This window comes from Vombatus ursinus, unplaced genomic scaffold (assembly GCF_900497805.2).
Source record: "Vombatus ursinus unplaced genomic scaffold, bare-nosed wombat genome assembly UNPS02014779.1, whole genome shotgun sequence".
NCBI lineage: Eukaryota > Metazoa > Chordata > Mammalia > Diprotodontia > Vombatidae > Vombatus > Vombatus ursinus.
The window spans coordinates 44,271,931-44,290,422 of record NW_020954557.1 but is presented as its reverse complement, the minus strand read 5'-3'; the positions used below and the strand labels follow the sequence as shown (position 1 = coordinate 44,290,422).

General features: G+C 40.6%; 1 protein-coding gene across 2 annotated transcripts in view; it reads left to right on the top strand.

Moving 5' to 3' along the window:
• The first annotated feature begins 543 nt into the window (after positions 1–543).
• Positions 544–18,492, top strand: part of ITGA6 (integrin subunit alpha 6) — a 103,304-nt gene continuing 85,355 nt past the window's right edge. For both annotated transcript variants that reach the window (XM_027865918.1, XM_027865919.1), the window contains exon 1: positions 544–819. In XM_027865918.1, the coding sequence (XP_027721719.1) occupies positions 635–819 (185 nt within the window). In that variant the 5' untranslated portion in view covers positions 544–634. The remainder of the gene's footprint in view (positions 820–18,492) is intronic.

Below are 18,492 nucleotides of genomic sequence, written 5' to 3'. Positions count from 1 at the left end.
TTCCTAGTCCAAGGGCTTAAAGATTCAACTTGGGCCACCAGTGCAACACAGAACTCGCCCTTCTTCCACACCTGGAGCTCACCGGAACAGGTAAGCCCGGGATGGCGCGCCACGTGTCGAAATGAATGAGTTAGGGAATGAGCGACTTTCAGAGCGAAAGACTTTTCCAGGACTGGCGTTCCTGGCCAGGGCTGGGAGAGAGGGGGCTGAGTGAGAGGTCCTTAAAGAGCAGACTACCCCGTGCCGTGGCCGGAGAAGGTGCAGGCTGGGCGGGGAGAGAGCCGGCCGGCCGGCCCGGGGAGGAGTGAGAGTCAAGGAGGGGTGGGGGGAGAGGCGGGGCCCGGCTTCCTTCGTCACTTGATAAAACGCCTGCGAGTCTCCAGAGAACAACGGGCTCTTTCAGCTGTTCCAGAGCGGGCTGCGAGGGGGAGAGGCTGGACAGGGAGTACGGCTAGTCCCGGGGGGGTGGGGCAGGGCAGCTGAGCCAAGGAAGGAGAAGGGAAGGTGGTAGTGTTGGCAGCAGCAGCAGCAGCAGCAGCGACGGCAGAAGCAGCAGAGGCGGCGGCGGTGGCAGCAGCAGCAACAGCAGCAGGTCCCTTTCTCCTTTCCCTTCCCCGCCCCGCCGTAATTGCCGATGGCGGCTGCAGGGCAGCCGAAGCTCCTCTTCTACCTGTCGGCGTGCCTGCTACTCTGTTTCTGTGCCGCCTTTAACTTGGACACCCGGGAGGAAAACGTGATCCGCAAGACCGGGGAGCCCGAGAGTCTCTTCGGATTCTCCCTGGCCATGCACTGGCAGCTGCAGCCGCAGGACAAGAGGCTGTAAGTTCTCAGCCCGCCGCGTCCTTTCTTCCCCCCCCCCCCCCACCCCGCCCTTACCCCTCAGCCCTCACCACCGTCCCTCCCAGCCCTGCCCTGCCGTACCCTCCCTTCCCCTCCCCTCTCTCCGCCTCTGCCTGCGAGAGCCCTGGAGGCAGCTCTTTTGAGAAGAGCCCGAGCACGTCCACACCCCTGCGCGGACGCTCTTCTTCTCCTCGCCCCACCCGTAGCAGCTCTGCCCTGCGGCCAAGCCGGTCTGTCCTAGGTCTGTCCCTGGCCGGGGCTGGCGACCTGGGAGGGTGCGGAGGGGGCGGAGGGGGAGAGGCACTAGCCAGTGCTGAACGTGCTGCCCGTGGCTCCGGGATCCCAGCGCCTGATTCATCCTTTTCCGCACAGACTCCCATCCTCTGGGGCGGCGGCGGACGATGAAGGGGAAGGGAGCACACCCTGCTTGGCTGCCTCCCGGGCAAGTGCCCAGGCGGCGACAGCGGCAGCGTTTCTCTGATTTCCAGCTTTCACCCTCACCCCCACCCCCACTCTATCCCCACTGCCCCCCGGCAGAGTTTATTTCACTCTTGAGTATTCTTTTAGGGAACCTGGCAGGTGGCGGCTTTTCAGAGGTCCACTTTTGTGTGTATGTGTATGTGTGCATGGAGAGAAAGTTGTATCACAGAAATCCGAGTCTCCCACTCAGAGCTCCACCTTTGTGTATGTGTGCGTGAGTGTGTGTACGTGTACACAGGGAGAGAGTTGTATCAGAGATCCGGGTCTCCTTCTTAAGAGGTCCACGTTTGCATATGTGTATGTGCATGAGTGTATATGTGTGTGAGTGTGTGCGCGCGCGCGCACGGGGAGAAAGTTGTAACAAAACCGGGTTTCCCTCTCAGAGGTTCACCTTTGCATATGTGTGTGCGCGCGCAGGGAAAAAGTTGTATCAGAGAGCGCTGCGGGCCTCCCTCTTAGAAGTGTGTGTGTGTGGGTGTGTGTGAGTGAGTATGCGTGCGCTTCGGGAGCAAGTTGTACCCTAGAGCCCCGGCTCTCCCTCTGAACTGATGATTTGGGAGCCACTTATGGCAGAGACGATTTTGCAAGTCCGTTTTTATTGTGTTTCCTGTGGTTTACCCTAAGGCGCGTTCGACTCTTGTGAGGAGCAGATGGTACTTTCCTGTGATAGCAGAATGAAGTCTTTAAAAACATTTTTTTAAAAGGTGGAGTTAACCAGCCACCTGTTAACAGAAATAGATCAGCTGAGAAAACAAGCTGCAAAACTGGGCTGTGGGTCCCCTTCCTCCCTGCCCACCGCACGCAACTACTGCGGACCCCGCCAAAGCCTGGAGCCCCGGTTCCTTTTAACTGGTCTCCCCGCCCACCCAAGAGGTTAAAGCAAAAGTCCGATCCGGGATCAGTCTCTTGGAAATAAAGTATGGAAAAGTGACATGCCTCCTCCCCCCATCACTGTCTCCAGCCAAGCCTAGGGAAAAGTGGTAGCTTAGTTGGCTCAGCCTGTCGTCTCTTTCTAAGAAAACTTCACAAAGTTTTGCTTCCCACACGGTCCAGCTTATTAGAAACCAGTGTGAGGCGGTGTTTTTTTTTTTGTTCTGTTTTGTTTTGTTTTTTGAGAATATAGTGCTGGAGGGGACGAAAAAAATATTTTTTGGAGCTTGGTAATTGCGGTCTTGTTGAGTTCTTGATCTGGGCTTGGGGGGTGGGGGAAGAAAAAGAAAGAAACAACAAAAGGGTTACCTCCCCCCACCCTCCACTCCTCCACTCCCCCTCTCCCCCTCTCCCCCTCTCCCCCACTCCCAAGGCTTTTAGTTGAGTTGAAGCCATTTCAGAATCAACAGACCAAAGAAAACAATGCAGTTTCCAGGACAGAACTTTTCAGCATGGGAAAGGTACATAGAGGCATAGCCGTTTTAGGGAAGGAAGGAGGAACTTAATGACTAAAGTTGAGAAACTTGGGGTTTTCAAATACTCGTTGGGGAGTGATTCTTAAAGAGGCTGCTCAGATACACCTGTTAGAGGAGCAGAGCATTTTAACTTAGTAGACAGTTTGAGGGATCAGGACATCATGGCACTGTTGAACTCCTGTAGAACTTCCTGGTTAAGTTTCAAATCTGAACTAAAAAAATACAATTTGACCTAGCTGGTTCACCTTGTAGAGCTCTGTGCCTCCAAAGCGCATGATTATGTAAAAATGTTGGTCTGTGTGTAGATTTGGAACCTTAATGGTCAAAGCTAGTCACAGGCCTGCCTGCATAGTAAATAATGTTTTGATGACCTTTTTTTCCCTGCAAAATTCCTGGCAAATTTGATGTCTCACTTAAAAATTATCAATCAAGACAAAATTGTAAACAAGGATTTCCTAAATTTACTTTCTGAAATTTGGTAGTTAAATCAGTTAATCATTCATTAGTCTCTGATATCTCCTTTTTCATTGTATGTCCTGAACCATTAGAGAATTCTCTTCAACACATATTTAATAAGTGGCCGCTTAGGGCGAGGCAGTGTTTGAGATACTTGGGAAATTGAGACAAAACCAAAATCAGTTACTGCTCTCTAGGAACTTAGTCTGTGATGTGTACACAAATAAATGTGATGCAAAGTAGAATGATAAGAGCAAAGGACAGACTGGACAAAGTATTGTAGGGAAATTTGGAGAGAGAGAGAGAGAGAGAGAGAGAGAGAGAGAGAGAGAGAGAGAGATTCTCCATTGAGGGAATCAAGAAAGGTTTTTATGGAGGCTGTGGTGTCTGAGCTAGGCCTTGAAAAAGTTATAGATGAGAAACAAGTGCCTTCCAAATATGGAGAGAGAGACCCCGGGAAATATTGAGAGTGCAGAGGGCAAGCTGAGATGGGAAAGAGCTAGTAACAGAGAATGAGAGACTGAATTTGGGCAGTGGGAGTATTAAGTGGAGACCATTTATAAAGTAAGAGAGATTGTGAAGGTAGAATCAACAGAACTTGACATTCAGTTGGGTGAGGGAGGGGTAAAAGAGGAGAAAAAAAGATGATTCTGAGGTTTTGAACCTGCCATCAAAAGAAATTATAAAATCAAAGGGGCAGATCAGAGTGGAACATCATGCATTTAGTTCACTTGGGTACATGCTGAGTATGAGGGGCTAGTGGTATTTAGAAATGGACATGTGTGGCAGGCAGTCACTGATAGGACTGGAAATCTAAATGATTGATCCAGCCTAGAAAGGGTCTAGGATGGAGATTTAGGGATTAGCCATATTTGGGGAGCAGGCAAAGGACTCTTAAGAGGTAAGCAGGACCAAGCAAGATGGGAATATCCAGAAGTAGGGGATGGTCAACAAGGTGAAATGCTTGTAGGGAAAGTCAAAAAGGATCTGAGATTCTTTGACTTGTTTCAGATTCTGTATAGTTTTAAAAAACATGAAGTACTAGTGTTATAATCAAGTGAAAAGCATGAAGTGTCTACAAATGTTCTTAGAGGCTGACCTGAAAGTCTTAGAAGGTGAGGAAGTGTCTAGTTCTTAGAATCCCTAAAAAGGACTTAGAATCCTCTTAGGAAAAATACTCTTTTACCTTCAGATATAGTAGAATTTCAACACAGTAGGATTTCAAGATTTGGAAGTTTATCCATTTTATTTTGTTAATTTAGTAAAAAATTCACACTTTTATTTTACAGTAGTCCTACAAAATTATCAATTACTTCTAATGGGGGGAAGGAGGGGTGATCACTCAGGGATACTCAGCCATCTTTAGTTCAAGGCCAAGCTGCTTGGGCTTAAAAGCTGCTTGCATTGCTATATCTAGAAGTAATTTTTGGGGAGCATTTTTATTCTGCAGATAATAAACTATTGTTAGGGTCAGCATGACAAAAGTAACCAGAGGACTAGCGTGAAGTGAACGGTCATGGGAGCAGCCAAAGGAAATGCACCTGTGACATAGAGCAAGCCCATTATACTGTGATAGTGAGAGGCTATCCAGTAGGATGTAAACCAAAGTGAAAATGTATTGACCAAATTTTAAAAGCAGGGTTCAAACAGGTAGTGTTTGAATTATCATAAATTCCAAATGTTGAACAAGTGTGCATGTAAAAAGAAAAAGACCTGATTTTTAGTTAAAGCTTTATATTTAAATTAATTAAATTAAATTCTATTTAGGATTATATTGAGAAGTGCTCCATTTCCAAAAGTGCTTCACTAGTGGTGAAGACAAAATCCTGATGGGACCAGGTGGTAACTATGGAGTCTGATTGTTGGGAGTCTTTTTGCTGTATTATAATTTAAAAAATGAGTTTTTCCAGATTAGTGTTTTAGGTTCTTAATTCCTCATCTTCTTGCCAACTCCTTAGACAATATGTAGGTAGAGGTATAAACTTTCTCATTCTGAATATTACAGTGAAAGCTTTGTTGGCACTCTTTAGATTAATGTTGTAGGATCCGTGGATTCTGTTTTGGAATTTCTAGGTTGATGAAAATTTCTATGCCATTTCCATCCCAAACTCAGACTTGATCTTCTTATGTTGTACTTTACACTTTGTCCTTTTTAAAATTAAGGTCTATAAGAATGGAAAATTCAAAGAGTGTTTGACTTTAGCTTAGTGGTGTAGCATATAAACTTGGAGTAAAGAAGACCTGATTTTGAATTCCTTTCTCAGCCACTTATTAGCTGTATGACTCTCCTCAGCCTCAGTTTCCTCATCTCTAAAATAAGGATAATAATCAATAGTGCCTACCTGACAGGATTGTGGCCAGGATCTAATGAGATAATACGTGTAAAGACATTTTGCAAATCATAAACCATTTTATAAATGTTAACTTCTAATGTTGTCATAAGTCAGCTATCACCCTTTCACTAGAAAGAAAAGCAGAAGGTGAGGAGAAGAGGTGTGGGGAAGGAAAAAAAGGAGGCGTGAGACATGGATTTAACCATCTAGACCTGGAAGGGATTTCAGAGATATGCATCAACTCCCATAATTTTATAGATATTGAAACTGAAGCTCTGACAAATTATTTGCCCAATATTACCCACTTACATTACTAAGAACTAGAACTCAGGTCTTTTGACTCCTAATCTAGTACTGTTTACAACCATGCCAAATTGAACCAATTTCTTTTTTTCTCTCTCTTTTAAATTTTTTAAAAAATTTTATTTATTTTTAGTTTTCAACATTCACTTCCACAAGTTTTTGAGTTTTAAATTTTCTCTACTTCCCTTCCCCCTCCTCTCCCCCCTCCCCAAGATGGTGTGCAATCTGATATTGGCTCTACACGTACATTCTTATTAAGCATATTTTCACATTAGTCATGTTGTAAAGAAGAATTGGAACCAATGGGAGGAACCACGAGAAAGAAGAAACAAAGCAAAAAGAGAAAGCAAATAGTATGCTTCGCTCTGCGTTCAGACTCCATGGTTCTTTCTCTGGATGTGGATAGCATTTTCCATCATGAGTCTTTTGGAGTTGTTTTATATCGTTGCATTGCTGAGAAGAGCCAAGTCTGTCAAAGTCAGTCATCGCACATGTATGTCTTTCCAGGTTTTTCTGAAGTCTGCCTGCTTGTCATTTCTTATAGTACAATAGTAGTCCCATCTCATTCATATACCACAACTTGCTCAGCCATTCCCCAATTGAGGGGCATCCCTCAAAAAGAGCAGCTATAAATACATGTGGGTCCTTTTCCCAATTTTATGATTTCTTTGGGGTACAGCCCTAGAAGTGGTATTGCTGGGTCAAAGGGTATGCACATTTTTATAGCCCTTGGGGCATAGTTCCAAATTGCTCTCCAGAATGGTTGGCCAATTATTTTTTAATATTCATTCAGTCTCTGCATACTTTGATGGATTTGGGATTTTATCTGCTAGAGCAGATAAGTATCCCTGTATTCCATTCCTATGTGATCTTTGCTCATTTCCCCAAAAAATCCTGGAAAATCTGCCCAGTGGCTAGAGGCTTTTCTGTTTTTTATCTCAGGGATGCAGTGTACTGTTTGGGAGGTCCGTCTGTTGTCTCTCATCCTTTCACAATTGGACCACTTCCTTTTCTAGTCATTTCCTTGGTAATGTCTTTTGACACCATTTCTTCTGTATAAGTCATTGTTGGTAACACGTTGCAGCGTGCTTAAACCTGCCGGTTGTTTTTACGTCACCCTTTGGATTATTTGTAATTTTGAGATCGTGGTATTCCACAAGTTATAGCCATTCCAGTGCAACTGAGAAAATACTAGTTTTAAAGAGATGGGCTTTTGTGGTGAAGGCAATTTGGTTGCACTAGAACAACTCTACTGTTTCTCCAATGAAGCCCAGCCTGAGCTCATCAATTTCGGGCTCAGCACCTTCCAGGAGCAGCTCTTGACCGAAACACATATTTATAGAGGAATTCTAAGAGTTACTTGTTCTGCTACATCTCACGATCTATTCAGTAGGAATTTTTTCATCCAATGTGTTAGATCAGTTTCCTTTGCAGTTCTATCTAACTTACCCAGAAAGTCCTATAACTGTGCTAGGGCTCCAAGCAATAAGTAAGATCATCTACATTTATGGTATACAAAACCACAACCTATTGGATTGTAAATTTCCTGCGGGCAGAAACCATTGTCTTATCTTTGTAAATGCTCAGCATAGGTCTTGCACATAGTAAGCTTTCATCAAATATTTGTTGAATAGATGAAGTAATATTTATACTTTTTTAGGTTTAATATTGACTTAAAAGGTTGCCTTAGTGGTTTTAAGCCTAGGACCCCACATAACACTTTGATTTGCACCTCTCTAATGCATTTATGCTTTACTTAAAGTTAGAATTATCTGTGTATTGATGTGTTATTTCCCCCTGCTAAGCTCCATGGGAGTAGGTAGAGTATGTTTCATCTAAACTATGTATTTCTCCCAGGTCAATGTTCTGCCACAATACTTGACATATATTGAATTGATTATTATCAATAATTTACCATAATGAATTTTCTAAGTCTTAGGACAAAATGATGTGGGCAGTGACAAAATAGAAAGAGTTCTGATTTGGAGTTAAGAGACTCAGGATTCAGATCTAGCCTTGCTACTTAGTACCTGTGTTACCTTAGACAAGTTGCTTCTTTTTGAGATGCCTCAGTTTCCAAATATGTAAATGAAGTGTTTGGACTAGATGACCTCTAAGGTCCCTTCCAGTTTGAATTCCATTATCCTCTGAATATGGGTGCATTAAAAAAAATAGAATCTATCAGAATAGATGTTTTTAGGGATAGGGCTGTACTGGACCTGTGATTTCACTAGTATTCGGAACTCCCTGGTGAGGCAACTCCCTCTACCAATGCAAATTGGCACCATCTCTACGGCTTAGAGTCTTAGAACTCCAGGACCCTAGGAATAACTTGGGAATTATTTATCCTTTTTTGTGCATCATGGACTCTTTTGGTAGTTTGGTGAAGCCAGTGAACCCCTTTTCAGAATGTTTTTAAATGCAACAAATAAAATACATAGGATCACAAAGAAACCAATTGTATTAAAATAGTTATGTAAATTAAAAAACAAAAACAAGTTCTTGGACTTTGGGCTGAGAAGCCTAGTTTAGTGAATTGCTTAGAGCACTAATAGCTTAAGGGACTTGGAGTCTGAGAGGGGAGTAACCCAGCCACTATGTAGCACAGGCAAAACTCCAACCAAAGTCTTCCTAATTTCAAGGCCAACTCTATTCACTATCCCAAGGTGCCTTTTTTGAGATTTGAAAACATTGATTAGGTTTGTGTTTTTGACCATAAGAACTGTGCTTGTGGGAACTTATTTATAAATATCATTAAGCACTGTATTTAAGCTTTTTAAAAACAGAAGAGCACTCTGTTTGAGTACTGCCTTTGGAAACATGCCTAATGCTATGGGGACTGTAAAGTTACCTTAAGTGACCTTGTGGGTTTTCTACAAAAGAAGAATTTCTTGACTCTGAAGGCTTATTCAACCATGGAAGTTAAGTGAGTTCATGAAATAATATCTTCAAGTCTGTAATCCTCCTTTAGTGTTTAAGAAGAAGTCATCGCTGGAGGCAGAGGGATGGACTTGATGACATCTGCAAAGTGCCGTCAAGCCTATGATTCATCTCTATCAGCTCTTCTGGTAAGACATGAATCTATGGCTGGAAGGCAAAATATCTAGACAGTTGGAGACATGAAGAGTCTCTGTACTTGGCAATTCTGGATTTCTTCTCCCTCTCTCTTTCCCCTTTCTTTCCCACTACTACTATTTCTTTTCCAGTGCAGTGTGTGTTGGGGGGGAGGGTCCTACATAACACTTATGGATTCCCGACTCTGTATTGTAATGTGTTATTTATTTTTGCCTTATTAGTTAAAACAAAAAAAGTGGGGGCAGGACTTTCAGATCCGGCAAAAATTTGTAAGGCTCTCTTACATTTGGGTAACGTTCATATAGATTGATCTATTAAATTGTACCAAAGGCTAGTGTTTAAATAGCCAGACTCTGTCTTTGTCTGTCCTCAGGCCCACAGGGAGTCAGGATAGCTTCCCACGCTTCCTTTTTGTATATTTCAGCCTGGTTTGCCCCTCAAAACCAAATGGGGTTCAAAGTAGTGTTCAAGAAGAGTTTGTGAATTAAGTAGGAGACTTTGCTGTGCCAGGGCGTCTTCAAAGGGCTGGATTTGATCATCCTTAACCCTCATAGTGAAGAACCAAGTCAATGAGGATAGACTTCAGTGGTGTTTTCCTAACTAGTTTAGCTACACCTATCAGCCTGAATTATTTACAGTCTAGTAGGGAGGTAAGACATAATGCATATTAATGTGATCAACTCATTAGAGAGTTACAGAAGTGGATCACGGAGGCTAATGAGACCTGAGAAGGTTTAGGATGATATTCTGGAGGGGTGGAAGGGACCCCAGAGTTGTTAGAGTGTAGTCTGTCTTTGAAACACTTTGAGGTTAGATTGTAGGTGATGCTGTCCCATGATGCATAGCCTTTTGTCATCACTGAGTGTTAAAAGCCCATCATTTATAATCTTTTTGTAGCAGTGATCAGAATAAATAAAAAATACAGATATTTCCCTAAGCTGATACAGCCTAACTATTTCTCCCTCTTGTTATTCAAGTTTAGATCCAGCATATTGTCTTATCTGAATTACATTTAAAGTATATGTGTGTGTGTGTGTGTGTGTGTGTGTGTGTGTGTATAAGTGTAAGTGTAATTCTGGACTAACGCAGTGGGCTGTAAATACAACTGCATGTGATGATTTGGACAATTCTCTTCTTTATCCACTTAGTTTTTTCAGTGTGAATGATATGTTTGTATGCCCAGTAGACCCGGAGTAAGTACTTGCTGATTTAAAAAAAAAAATAAGCTGCGAATATTACAAGATATCCTTGGTGAAATCAGTGTAAGACAAAGTGCTGCTTCATATGTAATAAACTGGAAGCAACAAGAGATAGAGCTTGGTTATTATACTTAAACCTTGAGGATATCTAGGAGGATAAACATGCTTTGCCGTGGCATTTCCCTTGGAGCCTCTGTCAGTAGGATAGTTGCCTGGATTTATTATGGTCATTCCTGTATTATATGCATCAAAGCCCACCACAATGGGTTAGCATACCTTATGTTCCTTTTTCCTTTTGGAGTAGTTAGAGGGGGAAGATAGAGGTTTGAAGGGGTACCAATGATGACAATTATAAATTCACCCCATCTAGCTCAGTATTAAATGAGTTTTCTATTTGGGGTTTGGTCACGTTTAAAAGCTCATTTTCCCATTTTTAAGGTTCTATCCCACAGTCTTGACTTAAAACACTTCCACGATCTGTGATTTCTTTGGTGTGAGTACTCTCTTCACCAGCACATAAGCAGTCTCTAAGCCCCTTAGGAGGTGGTCTTAATACGGTGGCTGAAAATTTTACCACTTTGCCCCTAACCTGCAAGGTGGGTGGTGGGCCTCTCTGAATTGAGCTAGTCAGGCCCATAGGCTCTGCAGCATAACCTTCAGAAGCCAGCATTATCTTACCACCCCTTCATAATGATCCATCAGGGTAAGACTACAGTAGATACTACAAAAGATGTGGAAGAAAAATGCCTTGTAAACTTTTGATAGTCATTAATAATGGGATCAAATACCAGTTGGGGTAGTTTGGAGACTAATTTGAAAGAGAGATGAATGTACAGAGAGTTATGCTGTGATGAAGTTCTTAGATTGGCCTTTATCATGAAGGTGGAACTCCCATGGAGCGGGATTGTGTTAGGGCCAAGCAGAATTCTTAATAAAGAATACCAGCTGTCATTTTTCTTTCCTGGTTGCCATGCCTTTTCAACCTCGTGTCAGAAAAGTCTCTTTTGCCTCTCTGGGAGGCACAAGAAGTAGTTTGCAAGCTGGTGCTATTATTCTAGAGGTTGAATAAAAATTGGCTTTCCCCATTTTGTTTAATTCATTACATTTTAATCTAATGTCTATCTACTACAGAGCTCAACCTAGTCACTAAAGAAACGTTGAAACTTCCCACAGTTGGGAGCCACATAGACAGTTTTGAAACACTATTTTCCCCAATAAAAACAAGTAAAGCTGTATCATGAAACTGGTATTTAAAGGTAAACAGTGATCACTTAGAATTAATTGAAAGCAGCTAATTGTTAATCAGTCCCAAATAAGGACAAGTTAGATGGGTTTCTCACAAACACAGTTCTCTTTCAGACTAGTTACTGAACTGATGACTATCTTATCTTCTCCTGTTTGGCTTCTCTGTGTAGAAGAACGGGGCACAACAATTCCTAGTCAGTTTACCAGGTCGGAAGGTTGACATTTGTTCAAGTAAAATGATGGTCAGCTAGAGCATGCAGCCAGCTGCCAATCCACTTTCTCTTTTCAGTTTTAACAAATCTTCTCTAAAATGTAACTTCTCCGTCCCTTAACCTCCCAGATAGAAAGTAAAGAAAACGTTTGTCTCGTGTGTTTGGAATTTATCCCATTGATGATGATGATGATGATGATGATGATGATGATGATGATGATGTATCCACAAGACACACACACACACACACAGTGTTCCAAAAGTCTTTGTGCAGTTTTCAGCTATTGAAGTTTATGTGTGTGCATACACACACCCCTGCATATGCATAGTAGCCACACTTGGTGGATTGTGGAAAAAAATAATGCATCACATTTGTTTGAAATACCTTTTCAGCTATAATTTAAGGCAAATATTTATGTTAATTTTTTTCCTACGTCTTGGTTGGATAGGGAAGTAAATAAGCAGGAATATTTTGAAAGAAACATGTTGTAAAATTAATGACATGATGAATAATAATATCCTTGGTTATTACCTGTGCTTTGTTTTTTAATAATTGACTGCAACCTCAGTAGTGTCTAGTATCTGTTCTTAGATTGAGTGTCTTTTTAAGCAATTCAAAATAAATTTCAAGGGCATGTATTTTGCAATGTATGACTTCCTTATTTTCATTAAAAATGGTAAATGTTTTAGATTTTCTAGTCTTCTAAAAGGTTGGAAGTTCATGAACCAAAAATGAATACATGAAAGATAAATTAGAAAGCATTTATTAAGTGCCTACTATGTACCAAGCACTATGTTAGGCACTGGAGGTAAAAAGACAAAAATGAAACAGGCTCTGGTCTCAGGGAGTTCACATTTTATCAAGAGAATCTGTGTAGAGAACTCTGTGTGGATACTCTTCTCCCTTCCCTCCCCTTTGCAGATTGTAATCTGGCTCTGAGTTGGTAGAGTAATATGTGATGCAACTAGGGCAAAGGTGGGGAACCTGTGACCTCGAGGCCACATGTGGCCCTCTAGGTCCTCAAGTATGGCCCTTTGACTGAATCGAAACTTCACAGAATAAATTCCCTTAATAAATGAATTTGTTCTGTAAGACTTGGGTTTGGTCAAAAGGCTGCGCCCAGGGACCTAGAAGGCCACATGTGGCCTTGGGACCACAGGTTCCCCACTCCTGAACTAGGGTTTAGGTGACTTCCCTGGGGATCACACACCTCAATGTCAGAGGCAGGATTTGAACCCGGTTCTTCCTAACTTAAAGCCTAAGCCTTTATCCATTATGTCACCCAGCGCCTGAAGCAAAAGTCTCATGGACCAAATAATTTCTTGGAATCATTGCAAGAATTTGAAGACTTCTGTCATATCACAGTGTATATCTTTCTGATAATGTTCCCTTTTGCTTAGTTGTAATTAGCATCTTATCTTTTATCAAAAAGTCCTATTTGAATTAAGCCCTTACAAGGGCATGGTACAAAAAGAAGTGTAATAATATGCCTCTGGCATATGATAGAAAACATAGATGTTTCGAATCTTTGGGATTCCAGGCAGTTGCCAGAAAAATAGGTACATTTGTTTAAATGTACTTATCCCGTACTGGATTTTTGTTGTCCTTTGTAACTTAATACTGATAGGTTTCCCTATAGAGATAATATCGTTCTACCAGTAAATTGGCGATGCAGTGTTTTTTGAAAGAATATAAACTCCTTGAGGACAGGGGGTTTCATTTTTGCTCTTGTATCTTTGATGTCTAGAAAAGCACATAGTACATACTTTAAAAAGTTGTTTTCTTTTTAATTTATAGAATAAAACAAGCGTTTCCATAACATAGTACAATAAAAAAGATGATTGCACTTGAAACTGCAAATCTACTATGCACAACTTGCTATTCCTTTCAAATATACAACAAAATTATCATGTAAATTAACTTCTTTTTCTCCTTCATCCCTCACCCCTGCTCTGTAGATGGCTACTATTAGACACACATAGGGGTGTGTGTATATATGTATATATAAAATTATTATAGATGTACTTCTATTTATCATTTCTTTCTCTGGATGCAGATAATGTCTTTCTTAATACGTCCTTTATATTTAATTTGGGTATTTATAATAGTCAAAATAACTTATTTACTCAGTCATTCTTAAAGCAATATTGCTGTTACTGCATACACTGTTCTCTTGGTTCTGCTCATTTTGCTCTTCATTATTTCATGCAAGTCTTTCCATGTTTTTCTAAGATCATTGAACTCATCATTTTTTTATAGCACAATAATATTCTATCATCATCATGTACCACAACTTGTTTAGCCATTCCCCAACTGATGGACATCCCAGCAATTTCTAGTTCTTTGCCACCACAAAAAGAGCTGCTATAGCCATTTTAGAATATATAGGTTCTTTTCTTTTTATCCCTAATCATCTTTGGAAATAGACCTAGTAGTGGTATTGCTGGGTCAAAGGGTATAGGTAATTTAATAACTCTTTGGGCACGTAGTACATGCTTAATAAATGCTTGTTGTCTAATTGATTTGTAGTTCTCGTGTGTTCATAAATGACAAGGGAACATTTTGAGAAAAAATCTTGTCTTATGCCTTTCTCTCAGTTACATGGCTATAGCCTCCAATTCTACCAATAACTTCCATCACAATCTGGGTCAAGGTTAAAGTTAACTACCACAGGGTGTATGGCCAAAGGCCAAAAGCACAGGTTGGAGCCTCTTTCACTGTAGGAGAGCCCTATAACAGGTGGTGGGATTGGGGTAGGAGTAGGTAACATGTAACAATGGAAACAGTCCCCTAGTCCTTAGCATTAAAGATAGGAAAATGAGAGGGATAGGAAATGTGTGCTTGAATGGGGGCAAGAGAAACATGATCATGGGAAAGATTGTTTTAGGGCTACATATCTTATATTTAAACTACCAGGAACTTACAGTTTTATAATTAAATTCTTTTGTATCACTCTTTTTCCTGAAAGTGTGATCCAAATCTCTACTGTTTGATTTTGACTTGGAGGCTAAAATAGCTTACCAAGTTCTTATGAACCCAGGAGAGACACAATCCCTATTGTATTTATATATCGGTTGCCATAAAGTAAGTATATGGAATTGGGAGCTAGTCATAAGAGAGAAGCCTGTGATTTTTGCTTTTTGCTGTTTCAGCTGATTTCTCTGTAATCCTGGCATCCCTTATGTTTCCTGTTACTGCATTCTATTGATCACTACTTTGTTTACTTATTACTAGGAGAGCTGTGGAAATCTTTGTTCTAAAGGGATGTCGTCAGCCCTTTGTATATTACACAATGTCCTATTATTCAAAAAATGAGGTGAGAGCTAAGTATGTAACTTGAAAGAACTGATTAAAATGGAAGCGAAGTGTCTTTGGGATTATATATGAGCATGAGCCATAGATGAAAGAAGCCTAGAGTTTCTGATTTAGCCTAGTCACCTTATTTTACAGATGAAGAAATCAGCCAAGCTAGTGACAGAGCCAGGACTGCAGCCTGGTTCTCCTGACTGATTGTCCAGTGTTCTTTCTACTAAATTATGTTATTTTAAAAAAAGCAATGATTTTTGCCCTCCCAGGATTCCTTTAATCAATGCCATATGACTTCATGCTTGATATACATTGTCTTAAATTGAAGGAATTGGAAGTTTCACGTCATCATTCTCATTGTAATGATAATAATTAACAGAGCAGGTGAGAAGTACATTGGCAGAATGGATAAAAAAGTCCTGGCCTCAGGAAACTTAGGTTAAAATCCTGCCCTTGACTCATACTGGAAGTGACTCAGGGCCTCCTCTGCATTGGTAGAGGAAGTACCCCATCAGGAACACCTTGCCAGATGAAATCACAGGTCTGGAGAAGAAATTGGGCATTTTTGTTGGTCAAATTATTTTATTCTTTAAATTATATATCAGAAGCTAATCATTCTTCAGAAACGAATAGACCACACATCCTTGTATTAGAAATATGAACTCCAAAATATCCTTGAGAATTCAATAAATAAACTTGTGCTTGAACTGAGCATCACGCTGATTCATAAGAATTTAAGACCATTTCAAAATACTGCATATTTAATAATATCCAAACTATGTAGATGTATAGAGATCTTTCTAGTGGAAGAAATAAAAACCATGTGGGAACAGGATGAGGTATGTGCCATCTTTGTCATCTTCTATGCTACTGGAGCCTTTCTTCTAAGGATACTTTTAGTGAACCTATAGAAGATGAGCTTATAAAATAATAACAATAATAATGATAATAAACAAATAGCACCTACTATGTGCCAGGCATGTGCTAAGTGCTTTGCATATATTGTCTCATGTGATTCTCACAACCACCTTGGGTTTGTTGTTGTTGTTGTTGTTGTTATAGATAAGAGTGCTGGGCCTGGAGTCAGGAAAATCTAAGTTCAAATTCAGCCTCACATAGTTACTAACTGTATGACCCTGGCCAAATCATTGATTTCTATTTGCCTAGGAAGCAGCTAGGTGGCTCAGAGAATGGAGTGCTGGAGTCAGGAACACTCAAGTTTAAATCTGGTCTCAAAACACTATCTGTGTGATCCCAGGCAAGTTACTTAACCCTGTTTGCCTCAGTTTCCTCATCTGTCAAATGAGCTGGAGAAGGAAATGGTAAACTACTCCAGTATCTTTGCCAAGAGGACCCCAAATGTCATCATGAAGAGTCAGACACGACTAATTGACTTGACAACAAAAAATAGCCTTGGAAAGTAGATGCTATTATTATCCTCATTTTGCAGATGGGGGAACTGAGGCAGAGAGTGGTTAAGTGACTTGTCTAGGGTCACACAGCTAGTAAATAGCTTTTTAAGATTGGCAGAGTGCTTCAATATGTAATCACATGTGATCATCACAAATACCCCAATGAGGTAGGTTCTATGGACATTATTATAGATCCTTTAACTTTATAGTTGAAGAATCTGAGGTTCAGAAGAATGTAATTACAAAGGATCATAGATTTTGAGGTCAAAGGGACTTTGGAGATCATCTATTCCACATTTTACAGATAAAGAAACTTGGATGCAGGGGGTTAAGAGATTTGTCTAAGGTCTAGAAATTCTAAGTAAGTCCTGAGTTGCAAAGGTGAAATTTGGACTTAGGTCCTTGGACTCCAAATCACCCACTCTTTCTCCCACATTGGTATTAAGTAACAGATCCAAGATTGGAAGCCGGGTTTTGTGTTCTAAATTGAGACCTTTTTCCTTTGCACCAAGTGTTTTTACTTTTTTATTTTCCCCGTCATGGCCTCCTTTGACAGTCTGGTGAAGCCCTTAGACCCTTTCTCACAATAATGTTTTTACATGTGTAAAAAAAAAAGTATGTTAAGATTACAAAGAAAAATCAGACAATTTGAATTACAGTTATCAAAATATGGAAAAAAGACAAGTTCACAATTCCCAGGTTATTAAGAACTTCTCTGTTATACCAAAGGCAGAGACTATCATTGTTTCCTTTGCAGTAATTAATACAGAGCCTTTTATGTAGTAGGTGTTCTTTAAATATTTTGATAAACTTATATTGTCTGGAATAGTGTCCATCTTTTGTCTCCCTACTAAATTATAAATTCCTAGACAGCAGAAATGCCACTTACTGCCCCTTTGACATCCCCCAGGAAACAAAAGCCCAACTTTGTATACCAGAATGCCTCTTGAAAGGTCCTCAGTCAGCAGAGGCCCAAACTTGTTTCACTATGCATTCCCAGGTTCTAGTGGAGGTTTTGCTATGCCAGGAGCACATTTACAGGTTGAAGTTCAAAAGGAAGCCCAGAGAACACCCAGATTTGGCAGCAGCTGGCCCCAGTAGGTAATAACTCTCTCATTGGCATGGATGGCACATTCTTTCTTTGTTTAAACTTTTTTTTTTCCCCATGGCTTCTTTCAGGGCTGTCTGTGTCAATCCATTTGATTTTAATTGTTTTTTGTTGTTGTTTTCCATTCTGTGATACATTTCCATGGTTTGGCCATTATTGATTCATCTGTCCAGATGCTGCTATATGTAGTTTAACACACTTGCTTTACTCTCTACTGGTGTTTTCATTGGGAATTCCCCAATACAATATTCCTGCAGTATAGCTTTTCATGTGGGAATAGTGTGCCCAGGTTCACGTGCCAAGAATAACATCTTAATTAACTTTTTTTGCATCAGGTTTAGAAAATAATATTGACTAAACATTGAAACACAAGGACAAGCCATCCTGTGTTTTTATTTATACAAACAGGGTCCTTACTAAGGGAGATAATGAAAGAGCCAGCAAATAGAATAACGCTGCCAAGTAGTGCTCTTCTGAGGCAGCTAGGTGGCTGCGTAGAGGGAGTGCTGGGCCTCTGGAGTCAGGAAGACCTGAGTTCAAATCCAGCCTCAGACGCTTACTATCTGTATGACCGTGGCAAATCATTTAACTTCTGTTTGCCTTAATCCACTAGAAGAGAAAATGGCAAACCACTCTAGTACCATTGCCAAGAAAACTCCATAGATGGTATGATCCACAAAGTCATGAAGAGTTAGATGTGACTGAACAACAAGAAATGCTATTCTACATTTCACAGAATCCTAGATTTGAAGCTATGACCTACCCCTTTGTTTTACAGATGAAGAAACTGTGGTCCAAAGAGATGAATTTTGTTACCTCAGTTCACATAGGTAGTGAGTTGTGCACAAATCCGTGGACCCTAAATCTACCATTCCTTCCACTCTATTATTGTTTTTCGTCATCTTGTCAGAAAATGGAGAAAACTAATGTCAACTAGTGACAATAATCAACTTAACTCAGCAAACACTTATTAACCACGTTTTGGGGAAAATACAAAGTTCAGGTGGAACATCTACTTGCCTTCGTAGAACTTAGTGTGAAATGACAATAACCCTCAGTTTTACTAAGCCATAAAAAAAGTATTTGACACCATTAACTAGTGGCTACAAAGCAAGAT